This window comes from Podarcis gaigeae (assembly GCF_964106915.1).
Source record: "Podarcis gaigeae genome assembly, chromosome: 5".
Taxonomy (NCBI): Eukaryota; Metazoa; Chordata; class Lepidosauria; order Squamata; family Lacertidae; genus Podarcis; species Podarcis gaigeae.
Window position 1 is genome coordinate 50,084,469 of NC_139681.1, and position 14,370 is coordinate 50,098,838.

Sequence of the window (14,370 nt, forward strand, 5' to 3'; positions counted from 1 at the left end):
ATTAAAAGAACCTATTATTAGAATGAAAAATTTGGATTATAGTTTTATGACATAAAAAACATTCAGCTGTATTTAAGTCATTCCCACTCTAACAAGAATATGTGATCATATATCAAAAGCCCGTGAATACTAAAGGCTGGAATACAAAAAATGATATGCAGGTGCATGGGAGAAATGCATGAAAGCCAAAGCTTCAATAGTAGGACTTTGTGTAGCAGGTGCTATTGCACAAGATACAGTATAGGATGTGGAATGATTCCTGCATTACAGGCAGTTGGACTAGATGACCCTTGGGGGTCCTTCCACTGCTACAATTCTATGACTGTATTATTTTTAAAGGGACGCAGGTGGCGCTGTGGGTTAAAGCCTCAGCGCCTAGGACTTGCCGATCGAAAGGTCGGCGGTTCGAATCCCTGCGGCGGGGTGCGCTCCCGCTGCTCGGTCCCAGCGCCTGCCAACCTAGCAGTTCGAAAGCACCTCCGGGTGCAAGTAGATAAATAGGGACCGCTTACCAGCGGGAAGGTAAACGGCGTTTCCGTGTGCGGCTCTGGCTCGCCAGAGCAGCGATGTCACGCTGGCCACGTGACCCGGAAGTGTCTCCGGACAGCGCTGGCCCCTGGCCTCTTAAGTGAGATGGGCGCACAACCCCAGAGTCTGTCAAGACTGGCCCGTACGGGCAGGGGTACCTTTACCTTTACCTTTACCTATTATTTTTAAACAAAGCCTTGGATCCGATGCAGTCTGAATTGCTAAAGCTGCAAAGAAGGGCAGAAAATGTGTTAAATCCATATTCTTTAAATTATTTGTTCATTAATGCCTTGATTAATATTAACTTAAAAACTATTAAGTCCATGATGTAGATATAAACATTCATCTGTTGTTGAATGTTTTTTGCTCAGAATCATTTATCAAATGTACTCACACTATGTCTGAACATCAAATCAGGTGGTGATCAAGTGAACAATATACCTTTGAGTTTTCTCTGAAAAGTACACAAATCCTTCTTCAGTTCATTCTTCTGCAGCTGAAACATTTTTAACTGAGCATTTTCATGTTTCATTGACTCTATTTCTAAGAAAGTGATAATTTTAAAATTAGGTTAAAGATTTAAGTTTGACCACATAACCAAAAACTCTGTTGCAACTCATCTCAAGATGTTTTGAAAAAATAATTACATATGTAACCATATATATAGGCTATACTGCATTTAATAATCCCATATGGAATTGTCTCTTATGTAGTGACTGACATATATAAGTTTTAACTATTGCACAGAAATTTTGGTAATTCTGGATGACATCCATTGTCATGCAAGTGGAATTCTCCTCCTCCCTACTGTAGCCCTCTGCCCAGCAACAAAAAAATCTTCTCTAGAGAGCCCCCTAACTCTCTGGAGATTTTGGAAATATACTGGGTGGGGGCATGGTAGCTTCAGGGGAAAAAAAGGAAATTCATTCTGCCAATGGTGTTCATTCCAGTGGTGGACAGTTACCATTAGACTTCTGTTGGTATTGGTGTTGCCAGCTGGCTTGGGCTCTATTTGTGTGGAAAGGCAGAATATAATGTATAAATTTAATTTGGTCCTAAGTGTGGACATGTCTTTTTTAGTTTATTAGAAACTTGGGTATTTATTATCAACAACAACAAAATTACTCAACATACTGTTTGTCAAAAGTAAGAGCTGCAAATGCAAGCAAAGCTAACAAAATTTATTTGTATGATGGCAACAGCTGTGCAGTATACAATCACTGTAGTTTACGTGTTTTGTTGGAGAGCTAACAGCTTTCTATTTGTTCAGGAGCTAATAGCACAGTTTGAACTCTGTTCAATGTTGTATTAACTACTGCTGGTTCTCATTCTTTCCTTCTAAAGCTTCTTGAATTCTTGAGTACCTTGTACTAAGAAGGCAAGATAAAATCATCAGGTGAACTGTGTTACCATAATCCAATAAACTGTCCATGAGAGCCTGGCAAATTGTGATACATTGTTCTACATTGGCACAATCCAACAGGGGGGAAATGTTTTACTGTTGGAGAACAATGGCGAGTGATTCAACATTTTTTTTGTATAATAGCACAATGATCCTGTGAGTGTCTAAGCATCTTAAATAAAGATTATGACTCTGAATGGGTGAGAATTACAGTGTTTGTATTGTACCTAGTACTGTTGGGAAAAGGTAGTTCTTTAGGAGCATCTACTGTATCCAATGCATTAATGGGCTGAACCAAAGTTCTTAAAAAATGCTACTTGCATTTTGTGTTAAATCATTACATTAAAAATACATTTTTTAAAAAGGCAAAGTTGGTAGCAGTGTCAAAACAGAAGCATAACAATTATTGTTATGTAGATTCTTTCCAATAATACGTATGGTTGAATATTTTCTTGAGTTCTGTTACACCAATACATAACAATGCTGCTCCAATTCTCGGTAAATAATTTATCAAGTTGTCTGCCTGCCCTCACTCTTACAACATTAGCTAATTTTATCAGATGAGTCAGTTCCCAAACTCTTGCTAGCCAGTCTTCTAACACAGAGATAAGTGTCCTCCCACCCATATCTATATGAGCCACTGTTAACAAATGTGTTACCAATTCCATATCCACGGGAAAAATTCATAGCCTTAACATATCCAGACAATACAACCAATGGGTCTACCATCAAACCATACCCTGCTATGAGTTTAATTTCCTCTATTATAGTCTTCCTGAATATCACATTTCAGTTCACGAATATCACTATGAAGCATAACAGTGTTTGATGCTCCACACCTTCAACATATATTAACTGCCCCACTGCATATACTGCTAGGTGTTGCAGGTGTTAAAACAGGGAAATGCTAATTTATATTTTTTTAACCCATATCTTACAAATTTGTTCACATTTTTGTAAAATGTGTTGCCAAATCCTTTCCCATACTTCTGGAGTGTTTTGTCTTTGCTCTTAGTCTCAGTTAATTTGATATGTGTTTCTAATTATATCTAGTTATGTGTGACGTTGCAGCTTGTTAGTATAGGGGGAAAACATGTTGTGTTTGTCAGCTGGAATACAACTTTACTTGGTTTACAGCAAGTAAGTGGGGCTGGCATAGCAGTAGAATGTGGCGTTTTTTCCATCAGTCTTTGTTGTTGGAATGCTAGTTGCCATCAGTCAGTTGTGAAGCAACTAATAGGTGTTGGCCATCATTAGACCTTGATGTGGCACAAACCAGGTATCTGGGGGCCCCTGGGCAAATGAGGGGCGGGACTGATGCAAGGCCTGGCCCCTGCAAGCTAGGGATCTAATTGGGCCATAATGCAGTGTGTGCATGTTCCATATTTCATTGCCTTGAGCAATGTGACATGTAATATAATTTCCAAAGTATTATCTTACTGGCTGCATACTGTCACATACTCTTGCTTAAGAAAGCAATGGTCAGCTACAGGGGGCTAAGCAGTTACAGTGGCTTTTGAATTGCAGGAATAGATTTGGCAGCAGCTCCCAAAGCAACAAAAGTGGCAGATTCTACTACTGTATTTTTGTGATTGTTTGCTGCCTCGTGTGTGAGGACAGGCAGAGTATTATAATGTAGAAGGAGAAGACATAGTCTTGGGGGGGCACAGTATTTTGTGCATTTGTTAGAAAAGATAATCTATAGAAGTTAAGCTTTTGATTTGCTAGCAACACATGTAATTACAGTTCATGGATGAAAAATGCAAAGGCATTTTTAATTCAGTGTTATCTATGCTAGCTAAAGCTCAAACTGGCTTGCAATAAATATTTGCAATGTCTGATGTTTAGTAGTGAAAAACAGCAAACTGTATACAACAACTACCGTATTCTCTTCAATCATTAGCAGTGACTCATGGATGGGATCGCGACAGGTAAGAGTCTTATCTCTGACCTCCTGTCATGTTCAGCAATCTTAATATGTCAGAGGACCATGCAGTTAATGTTCCCTGCAACAAGGAACATGCTTGGTGCTCCAGTATAGCATGCTGTTCTTCACTCTAGGAAAATCATTACATTGCAATTTAATAGGACTTTTCAGCTTGGAAGAAAATTGTGAAATTGTAGTGTCATGGAACTGCAACATAGTCATTTATATTCTCAGATAGTCCAAGATAAAATAATTAAATTCAAGACATACCATTTCTCAAAACATTTTCTTTTTCCTCTAATTCACATATTTCAGCCTTGACTCTTTTTTTAATTAAAAGCTCCCTTTTGGATGTTAACCCATATTCACTGTTGAACTCTGTAATTTCCTTCAGAAATCTCTCATCTTCTATGGCAATTTTTTTCTTTGTACCCATCTAATGATGACATAAAATAAAGTAACAGAAAGAAAGAAAGAAAGAAAGAAAGAAAGAAAGAAAGAAAGAAAGAAAGAAAGACTTCGTTAAAATACAAAAGAAAACTATATATGAATACTATATATGAAAATTATATATGAATGTATGTTTAGAGACATGTAAAAGACTACCTGTTATTTATTCTAAGTATTTAGAATCAACCCAGGGTGCAAATATGCAAAATGTAAACCACATTAAACAATAAAATCAAAACAATATAAAATAAAGCACAGATTTCAATTACAAACAAAACCACCAACAGCAACAAAAATTCTAATGTCCAATGTATGTTTGATTAAAGACATATGTTTGATGTTTGATTTGACTACAGGAAATGTAGGAACTTCTTCATTCACAAAGATTTTTTTGTGAACATAGATGTTGTAAATATTCACTCTGAAAGTGCTATGGAAATGAATGAAACATGCATTTTCCTAAGATCTACTATAACGTGTTCGCTTATGCAGGGCTCGAAGACTCTGAAGTCTCCCTCCAATAATGCCTTTATCTGAATATTTCAGTGTCATGTTCCTGTCTGTGAACTTTTTCTATAATTAAGCATACTTAATGTAAGGTATTTGTCTTGCCTTCCACCAACATGGTCTGAAAAGCTCATTCTGTTATGATCTCAGCTGCTCCTGCCAATCAGGTGGTGTTATGAGGTGGTCATACCATGTAAGATAACACATGGTGTTCAGGAGACTCTTGCAAGAAGCACACGACTAATCAAAACATGAATTTGTGGATTCCCTTCTTATTTTTTTTTTGTAACATATATGGCATGAAGACAGTGTATTGATTTCTGTGCAGTGCTTGGGTGTGTTTTTTGACACAGCCATACTGTCCCTGAAAGTTGCCAGAGAGCAAAGAGCTGCTAGAAACTTCATTTTACAGATTGCAGATGGAGGATTGGGCCTCTTATGATGAAGAAGGGCCGAAAAGGTATAAAGCAAGGTGCTTTCTGATTAAAAAGAAATAGATGCTTAATGTTAAGAAGATATTTGAAATTTAACAGTGGGAACTTATACATATCTACTCACTGAGTAAGTCTCATTGGGCTGCACTGGGCTTAGTCCTGCTTGGACCAAATCCTTAGTAAATATTAATAACTCTTGACAAATCTCAAGAAATTGAAAAAGGTGAGTTCTTGAGGTCATCTGCATTCCTAGTATCACTTTGTGTGCATGGATCTCCTCATTCTGCCCATTGAAAAGGCTGTCAGGCAGGACTCCTACTAACAGTAGCCCTTTGGAAAGCCCCCATTCCAGAGGTATGGTGGAGCTGAGCCAGCCTGGGGTCTGCTAGATCTTGATCCAGCACCAGTGCTGTCAGTTGGCAGCACCAATGTGGGTCCAATCAGTACACCAGCTGCAGGCTGACTCAGCTTAGAGAAGATTTTTGCCTGCTGTTTGCCTTCTGGCCCAGAGGGCCTAAGGAATGAGGCTGAGAATGTATATGGTTGGGCCACTACAAAGGTTTGGATTGTTCAGCTAGTTATTGCCAAAACCCACTGAAAGCTATGGGAGAATTTTGTTACAATGAACTTGTTCCGCTGCTTTCAACAGGACATATTCAAAACAAACAAACCCTGAGCTGGACTGGGGACAAAGATCCTGGGCCTTTTGTGTTCAAATGTACAATTTAGCTAATGCTGGGTGTCAAAAGGTTGAAGATTTCTGGTCTAGAACAGTCTCACTGAGAACATACAAATGTTTCAAGCAGAATACTCTTCTGATTAAGAAGTTCAGCTTTCTGGCTTTCTAAGCCCTCTTCTCTTTTCTTCAAAAGCTCCAAATCTAATAGCTTTCCAGATAGCAATTGAGCCTGTAAAAAAAACAAATTTTAAAAAGAGTCGTTAAGAAAACCCTGAGTGCAGTTGTAGTTATACAAAGTTATTTTACATATGCAGGGCCCTTTGCATCAGAACTCTAGCAATGTGAGGTCTTCAGAAACTGTATTCTTTATACTGTTCTGTGATTTAATTAACCATACATAAGCAGTAGTGGCTGGTTTCATTTTTTTTAATGAATATTTATTGGCATTTTCAGGAAACATATAAGAACAAAAACAAAAATAAACACAAAAAATAACAAAAAATCCAAAACTTAAAACTTAAAAAAAAAAAACAATTAAAAGCACATAAAGTTTCAATTACTTATTTTCTTTTAACTTGTTTCTCAGACCTCCTCACACCTCCCCTTCTTGTATTCCAATTTAAGTTATCAGCCCAGCAAGTCCTTAACTTATTTCTCCACTTTAACTTAGTGATTTATTCTAACATGCTGCTATTTTACTTTCCTTCTTTCTTCCATTTCCTCAATTTATTTTTGCAAACCTTATTTTTATTTAATTTAAAAACCAGTTTTAACTTATCCAATTTTACACATCAATACTTATACTTCATTACTTATTCTTAAACCTTTTTCCTAAAGTCGACCAAAATTTCCCTTCCATGATTTTCCCAATTTCCATACAAATAGCAAAACAAAATAAATACAAAGCAAATTATATTTATATACCCTTTGGATTCCCAAACTCCACTAACCCTTTTCCCGGTTTCAGTCCCCAACGAATGTCCATCAATCTCTATATACTATTTAACCTGGAGATCTCACGTCCAAGGCTCTTAAGTCTCTCTCAGTTCCTCTCTGCCGGTCTTTTTGATAGTCCTTAATGTTAAACCCCAAAGCTCGAAGAGACTCCGGCCCAACAGGATCCATGTTTCTTCCAGCCAGACCTCCATATTTAAAAACAAAGCCTATGGGGTACTCCATCCCGTGTTTCATACTCCTTTCAAGTCCAAATGCCCCCAAAGTTCCAACTTTCACCTTAAGCAAATTTGTAATCCTCAGGTCTTCAGATCTCCACATAAGGAGATCTCTCCATTTTTCAGTCCAGTTCAGGCCAGGCTTTCCCCGTCAGATTTTTATTTTCCTTTTTTGTCATCATGTCAGGCCTCAAATTGTAGCTCTTCTTTAGCGTCTGCAAAATTTCAATTCCTCCTTCCTTTTCTTCAGGAACAACATATGTCCCCTGCTCCATATTGTCAAAACTTTCAGTTTCCTCTATTTGTTCAGTTGAATGGGCTTCCTGTTTCAAATCTTTATCAGATTCAATAATGTTATTTACTGTCAAGACTAGAGCTGTAGCATTTATAGCCAAAACATTGAATTGGCCTTGTAACTTTCCCAAGAGAACAAATGCTCTATCCAACTCAGCTTGTATTTTCCCTCCTCCAGCCATTCCTGTAATGTCACTAAACCCCTCTAGGGGGATTTTAGTTCCTTAATAATCCTTTCAGCTCAAGTCCAAAAGTCAAGTTATTTTGTATCAGACCTTCCTTATTTTCAACAGATTATAACAAATATAACCAGCAGAAGCAAGAGAAACAAACTTCTCTTTTTCCGTCTTGACAGTTAACTTGACAGCTGTCAAGCTCTTCAGTATTTCATCAATAGGCTTTCTCATGGGACACTCCCAGGTCCGGGGGGGTGGTGAAACTTCAGCTCCCAAAATTAATCTTTTATCCTCCAGTAAAACTTCTTATAATGACAGAACCGTGAAGTTAAAATCTTTTACTAAAAAAAAAGAAAAAATTCTCTCGACCTTAGCTAACAGGTCCTTTGCTTTATATTGTTTACTAAGAGGGGGGGTGGACTTCCTTTTTAACCCTTCCCTGCTCATTCCTGATCCAAGAAATTTTTCTTTAAAGTTCCAATTTCCGTATTACTCACGGGTTGATGTTTTAAAGTCCAATCTTTCCAAGGAAAAAGTCAGCGCTCTCCGATCATGGCTTGCGGCTTCACTCTGTAGAAAAAGGAAGTACTCTCAGCACCGCACCGCGCCGCACCCCGTCCCCGTTCCGAAGCCTCCTTTACGGATTGGGGGGGCACAAATGGTGCCCGCCGAGTCTCTATGCTCACAGGCTTCCGCACCTGTGATTTTAAGGGTTCCCGCGTCGCCGCAGCGGCAAGACCCAGTCTTTACAGAGCCAATTCCCTCCGGAGCTCGGAGGGAATCCGCCATTAATCGATGGCGCCAACCCGGAAGTCCCAGTAGTGGCTGGTTTCAAAGAGCAGCACCATGGAGTCACTCTCACCAAAGACAGCATTGGGATAGGGCAGGGTGGCAAAGAGGTTAGGGTTCTGCAGACACACTTGTAGGCCCACCAGGTTCTGTCTGGACAGCTATGACCAAACCACTACATAGGTTTTGTTTCTAAAATTGTTTCTAAACTTAGAATTTGTTTCTAAATCAGGTTGTGGGTGCTCAGTTTTACCTGACCAAAGGGTTCCCTCACTACTGATACAAACTTGGCATTATTGCCACCACCATCAGAAGCCAAAGCAGTGGGGAACAACAGGGAATCTAAATTAAAAGTTTCCAATATTTTAACCTCTAGAAGAATACAGTGCCCCCAAATGTCCCTTAGGATATCCTCCTCATGTGACTGCAACCAAGGACTAAACTCTCAGAAGCACCTCCATCCTAAAAGAATTGCAACACAGGAGAGTTTTCTTCTCCCTTTCCTTCATTTATTCTTTACAGCAGCATAGTAATTAGGCATGTTCAAATAGCAGGAAAAAAAACAAAAAAAAACAAGCTGGGTCTTTAAAAAAAGGATTAAAGTTTACTGAGTATATGTTTATATAACTACAAATTAACAAATGAAAAGTTCACAAGTTAATGGCAAGCTCTCCTCTTTCCTGCATTTGACATTCCCCCTCCCCTTCCCACCAACCCCTCCATTCTTACAAAGAGTCTGCTTATTTACCTTGGTAACTGAGAATTTACTTCCTCAGGCCACACTGAAGGGTTTGGGGGTTGGGCACCTTAGTTATTCCCAATATCTGAGTCCTCAGGAGAGTAACCCAGATCAGCGATGTTGTGAGTATGACTAGGCAAACACTCCTGTTTGGATCTTATAGTTGCAAGTACAAACAATGCAGACATGCACACATGAGCCTTGAATAGGCTTGTCCTTACTTACACCTCTCTCTTCTTCTACTAAGCACAGAATGGAGTATGTCTCCATATTGTGCAAAAGATAAAATTAACGCCACTGCCAGTGGAGAATGCTAGTAGTACCCTGGATAATGTAGCTACTCTTTTGCTGCTTTGCATGGGCATCCTCCACTCTCTACTGAGCAGCAGAAGTGAGTCCTCTTAAAACAATACAGGAGACCCTCTGCACCCAAGAAGAGTCATTGAAGGCACCTATCTACACAGCGATCTGTGCCTTCTAAGGCTCCTGCAATCAACTGTTCATGAAGTGGCTGCCCCTTTCTGCAGGAAAATTGGAAATAAAAGAGTAAGCTGGTAGAGAAGAGATGGTGATCTCTCCTTCAGCCATCACATCCCACTGCAATACTGGCTGCTGAGAAAGGGGTTTTCTGGCTGGCCAGCCAGACCATTCAGTGGATCTTCAGTATGGGACTGCTCCCTAAACTACCTATTCAATATAGTCTTTAGAACAGCATTTTTGAAAAGGAAGCATTGAACCTTGAAAGGCAAAATGCTATAATTCAAGTTCTAATTACATGCTACCTAGTTTTTCAGAACACACCAAAAATTTATATTTCCTGGGAGCATTTCCTTGACCACAAGCAGTCTCTGTGAAATAGATGTCAAAACATCTTTGAACTCTGAGGTTCAGCTACATGAGGTTTTTTGGTTTTTTTGCTGTGCCCCTATATTTACAGATATGAGACTGTGCAAATTCCTAGACATATAAAAATGTGGAGTAAAACTTATAGGAATTTGGAAAAGGAACTTATGTGAGCAGCATTGCTCAGTGCTTAATATATATTACACTAGAGATCTCCAGAGAGACTGGCATAAGGTTATGTTTCTGTACTCGGGGGCGGGGGGAGATAAGTCATGCCAATTTTAATAGCGTTCAGTATTTATTTCATCCAGTGAAGGCAATGCATATTGGCTTTTCCTACACTTATAAGGTGTAGTCTTTAAAAACCCCTGATACTAACTAAACATGCAAGTTAATAGGCATTGACCTTCATGTAATTAATTCTATGGGTTTAAAGCTTTAATTGCTTTAGGAACGCTTTTCCAGTTTTCCTCATTAGTAATTCACAGTAATTGTTCCCTCACTTTCACAACCCTCTGTATCTACCATGGAAACCATAACTGTAAATTAGAATGAGTCAATAGCAAATTAGTGACATGAAAATAGAATTATGATTGTCATAAATTAGTTTTACAAGCAGCAACACAATGACTGTCATTGTGTAATCTGGCAGAAAGGACAATGGGGCTCCTGTTTTGTGACCTGGGTTTACTGCTAAGGCAGAGGTCATGTAAAATACTCTATGTGATGTCAACCTAATACATACTTCTGCACAGCTCTGTAAATTCTGTCTTTCCATATTATATCTATTTGGCTTTTCCTACAGATTTGTGGTGTTCAGCAAAAAAAGGCCTACTGAACAGGATTGAAACATTGTGGGCTTTTTTCAAGTGGGAACTCCGGACTGTCCTAGAAACCAGGCAGCTACTAGATTTGGTTTGAATTGCCCTCAAAATGTTCTTCACTAAAATGACATAGTATTAATTAATTAATTAATTAATTAATTTCAATACCACCTTTCATCCGGGGATCACAGGACTGTTTACAATATAAACAAAACAAACAAAAACAATACCCCCCAAAGTTTAAAAAAACCGTAGATGGCCAATTTTCTTTAATCTATCATTCTAACTGCTATCCTCTGTACCTCTGATTCCAACTTTCTTTTTTCTCCATCCAGTTGTTCTGTTAGTTGTTTAGCTCTTTCATTAGCTAGGGTTATTTCCTGTTTAACTGCAACACAAAATGAACTTTTAGACACAAAGAAGATATTTGTGCAAGCAGTATTATAAAATTTGCTGCAAAAGTAAAAAATAGGGCTGCAAAAGTTTCATTAGTGAGGGACATTTTACAGTGGCAAATTTACTATGAAGTTGAAGGTTGCATGTTTCTTTTATACCACCTGAGAGTTAATTTTATTGTGTACTATTGTATATTTTAATTGATTACTAAATATTTGATTATTGGATTCAAGTTGTTTATTTTAAAGTCATATTTTATTATGACTTATTTGTATGGGATCAGACTGTTATAAGGTGACAGCTTTTAATTGCCTTGTGCATATACAGAAAGGTGGTATACAAAGTAAAAGTGGAATGAAATAAGTCTGAAGTCAATGCCAAGAAGAATCACACAGCCTCATCTGAACTCAGTAAGCTGTTCTAGTTAGAAGTTATTTGTGGCTAGCCATAAAAAAGCTCATTTCCCAGAGTTTTGCTTCACTCAACTTCACTCAGTAAGAGTCTCACACAACTTCTCTAAAATCAAAAGAAGATAATCAGAGAAGGGGACACAATCCAAAGTTGTTTATACTTCCTCAGAAGTGAGCCCCATAGTGTTTTGCATACCATTTAAATTGCCTATTTTGCATTTTTACTGTAACTCATGAATGCCCCAGGATGGGGTGAGAGGACAGCCCCTCCCGCAAAAAAACCCCATAATTCCCTGGTTCTCAGTTTTCATTTAAAAAGCTCAAGTCTAGGATTCATAGAACTGGAGCTGTGAGACAAAAATGTCCAGGCGCTATTCCCGTTTTCTGGTGCTGTGAACATTTATTACGCAAAGTAACCCAGGATTGAGGTAGGCATTTAAAACAAAACAAAAAAACACAAGCACATTAGGTGGGTCGAGGGGATTAATTTGGTTTATTTAACGTGTGCCCAGATGACAAGCGCTTGCTTCAAATTCCACAAGGATGGTGTGGCCACCAACCTTGATGCATGAGACGCTGCATGCCCTCTACTTTTTGCTCCGTCAGGAAGATATACTGGAACAAGGAGCCTAGGTTCATTTTAGCTGTGTCTCCTGGAAAGGGAAAACGAGAAATGCCCTTTTCAGCCAGAGCGCTGAGCTCAAATATGAGGGAGCTTGCTTGAAAGTGGTGCCTTGGCAACTACTTGTATTTTGTTCCTTTGCTCCTCGCCCACACAGAACCACCCAGCTGCCTCTTCCCTCTTCCTGTGAGGCGGCTCTGTCCATAACAAGGACTGAGCTGGTAGAAATCTGGACAGAGCCACTTCACACTTCTGGCGGGGGTTACCTTTTATATTCCCTTCACCAAAAAAAAACCACCCCCAAACAAATGCCTTGCATGACCTGAACTAGCACACGATGGAGAAAGTTTTATCATAGTTCCTAACCTTGGTGTGTTAATTTATTTACACCCAGGAATTATTTTTTATGACGGGGGAGTATTCAGAAACATGGCCTTACATCTGCTTTGAAGTGGTACAGTCAGCAATTCTCCCTGCTCAATTTACATTCTTATTTGCGAGGTTAGGCGTGTAGTGTGTTTAGAAAGTGTCTTAACCTTTTTTCTTTCTGAGGCTTCCGCTCATCTCAAGGTGGCGTACTTAAATTTAAATCACAATAAAGCCTGTCGGTAAGATACAACAAAATGCCAGGTTGTACTTAAAAAAGTACTTTTTAAATAATTACTGATAGAAACGGTAGATGGCAAGCACTGTCGCGGAAGAGACATCATATCTTATGTACAGCATATATTATCTCAAAAAGTACAGTTTTAGTTTATTCTTTGCTTCCAATTGTCTGTTTTGCTCATATACAAATTAAACTGAGTAGTCGGCTGTTAAGACTGCAGCCCTACATCCACTTACCTGGAAACAGGCATACTGTATATGGGAGTGACCCTACCCACTTGCTCAGAAGTTAGCTCCATTGAGATCAATGGGATTTGATTTTCAATGCACTTGTATAGAGTAAGGCAGCAATTCTTTACACATTTAATTCAGAGTGGATGGCATAGAACAAAATGGAACTTATTTGTGAATAGACATAGGTTTGTGCTGTATAAATTATATGATCAATTTTAATTGAGTGAAAACACTAGTTAGAATAGTGCTTCTAAAGAAAAGTGAGAAAAGGAATATGAACATGGGATTAACTCATGGTGGAGAGCACTTTTATCTTTTTTTTTTTCACCTGCTACCTACCTGCCTATCTTACTTGGAAGCAAAGCTTTCTCTGCTTTTTCTTTTTTAAATGTAGTAGAACAAGCAAGGTAAGGGAAAGGGTTTTGAAGGTGAACTCGTAAGAAACTATATATTTCTTAAAAAAAACAACAGCAGTGAAGCTTTTCACCCTTAAAGGTCAAATGAAGAATATAGGCAAAAATGGAGCTTTAGGATGTCTAGATATACTTGAAAAAAATTGGCGTAAAATTAGGAGAGAGCATAATGGTACGCCTGGCTCAAGATGGAGGAGACATTTTCCAACATTTTCAAGATGATATTGCTAAGGGATCAACTGGTGCCTTGATCAAGCTGTGAAAAAGTTGCTCCTGCTGGGCTTGGTAGACACAGGAACAGCTTGTCAGTAAAAGAAGGAAGTTAAATATCTTTGGACTGCTTTAGACATTATTTTCACAGCACGATTGCTGTCAGAATGAAGCACCACATGGATCCCTTGGGTGTTGGAAGCAATGGTTTGTATTCAATGTACATCCTACTCAGAGTAGACCCATTCAAGTTAATAGACATAACTAAATGACATTATTTTCATCAGTGGGAATAATAATAATAATAATAATAATAATAATAATAATATGCCGCCCATCTGACTGGGCCACTCTGGGCCACTTCCAACAAATTAAAACATCAAACACAGTAAAACATCAAACATCAGAAACTTCCCTGTACTGTACAGGGCTGCCTTCAGATGTCTAATGAACCAGTCAGCAGAAGCCCTGTACAAGGATTACCTCTTGTACTTTCCCTCTGCTCACTCCAAAAATGGCTCTGGGGAGGGGGTGGTCCAGAAAACCCCTAGAATAGCATGCAGCGGGAGGAGAGGGAGGATTGTTCCATCTGACAAACTGAAATGCTTGTGCTTTGCGTAGTGCATCATTGAATTCCTCCCTCTACTTAGACCTTAGCTGAATAGAACCCCATATGTCCCCAGTACTGTGGTTCACACAGTTTCAACTACAGCAG

The 14,370-nt window shown here is 38.8% G+C and overlaps 1 protein-coding gene and 1 long non-coding RNA gene across 2 annotated transcripts in view; one reads left to right on the top strand and one right to left on the bottom strand.

Moving 5' to 3' along the window:
- CCDC172 (coiled-coil domain containing 172) overlaps positions 1-12,427 on the bottom strand; it is a 30,059-nt gene extending 17,632 nt beyond the window's left edge. The window contains 5 exon segments of the mRNA XM_083741513.1: positions 970-1,071; positions 4,128-4,293; positions 6,040-6,156; positions 11,067-11,152; positions 12,131-12,427. Of these exon segments, the coding sequence (XP_083597639.1) occupies positions 970-1,071; positions 4,128-4,293; positions 6,040-6,156; positions 11,067-11,152; positions 12,131-12,209 (550 nt within the window). The 5' untranslated portion in view covers positions 12,210-12,427.
- Positions 1-14,370, top strand: part of LOC310845828 — a 36,908-nt gene that overhangs the window by 8,120 nt on the left and 14,418 nt on the right. Inside the window, exon 2 of the long non-coding RNA XR_014564983.1 lies at positions 11,462-11,570. This is a non-coding gene — a long non-coding RNA (uncharacterized lncRNA). The remainder of the gene's footprint in view (positions 1-11,461; positions 11,571-14,370) is intronic.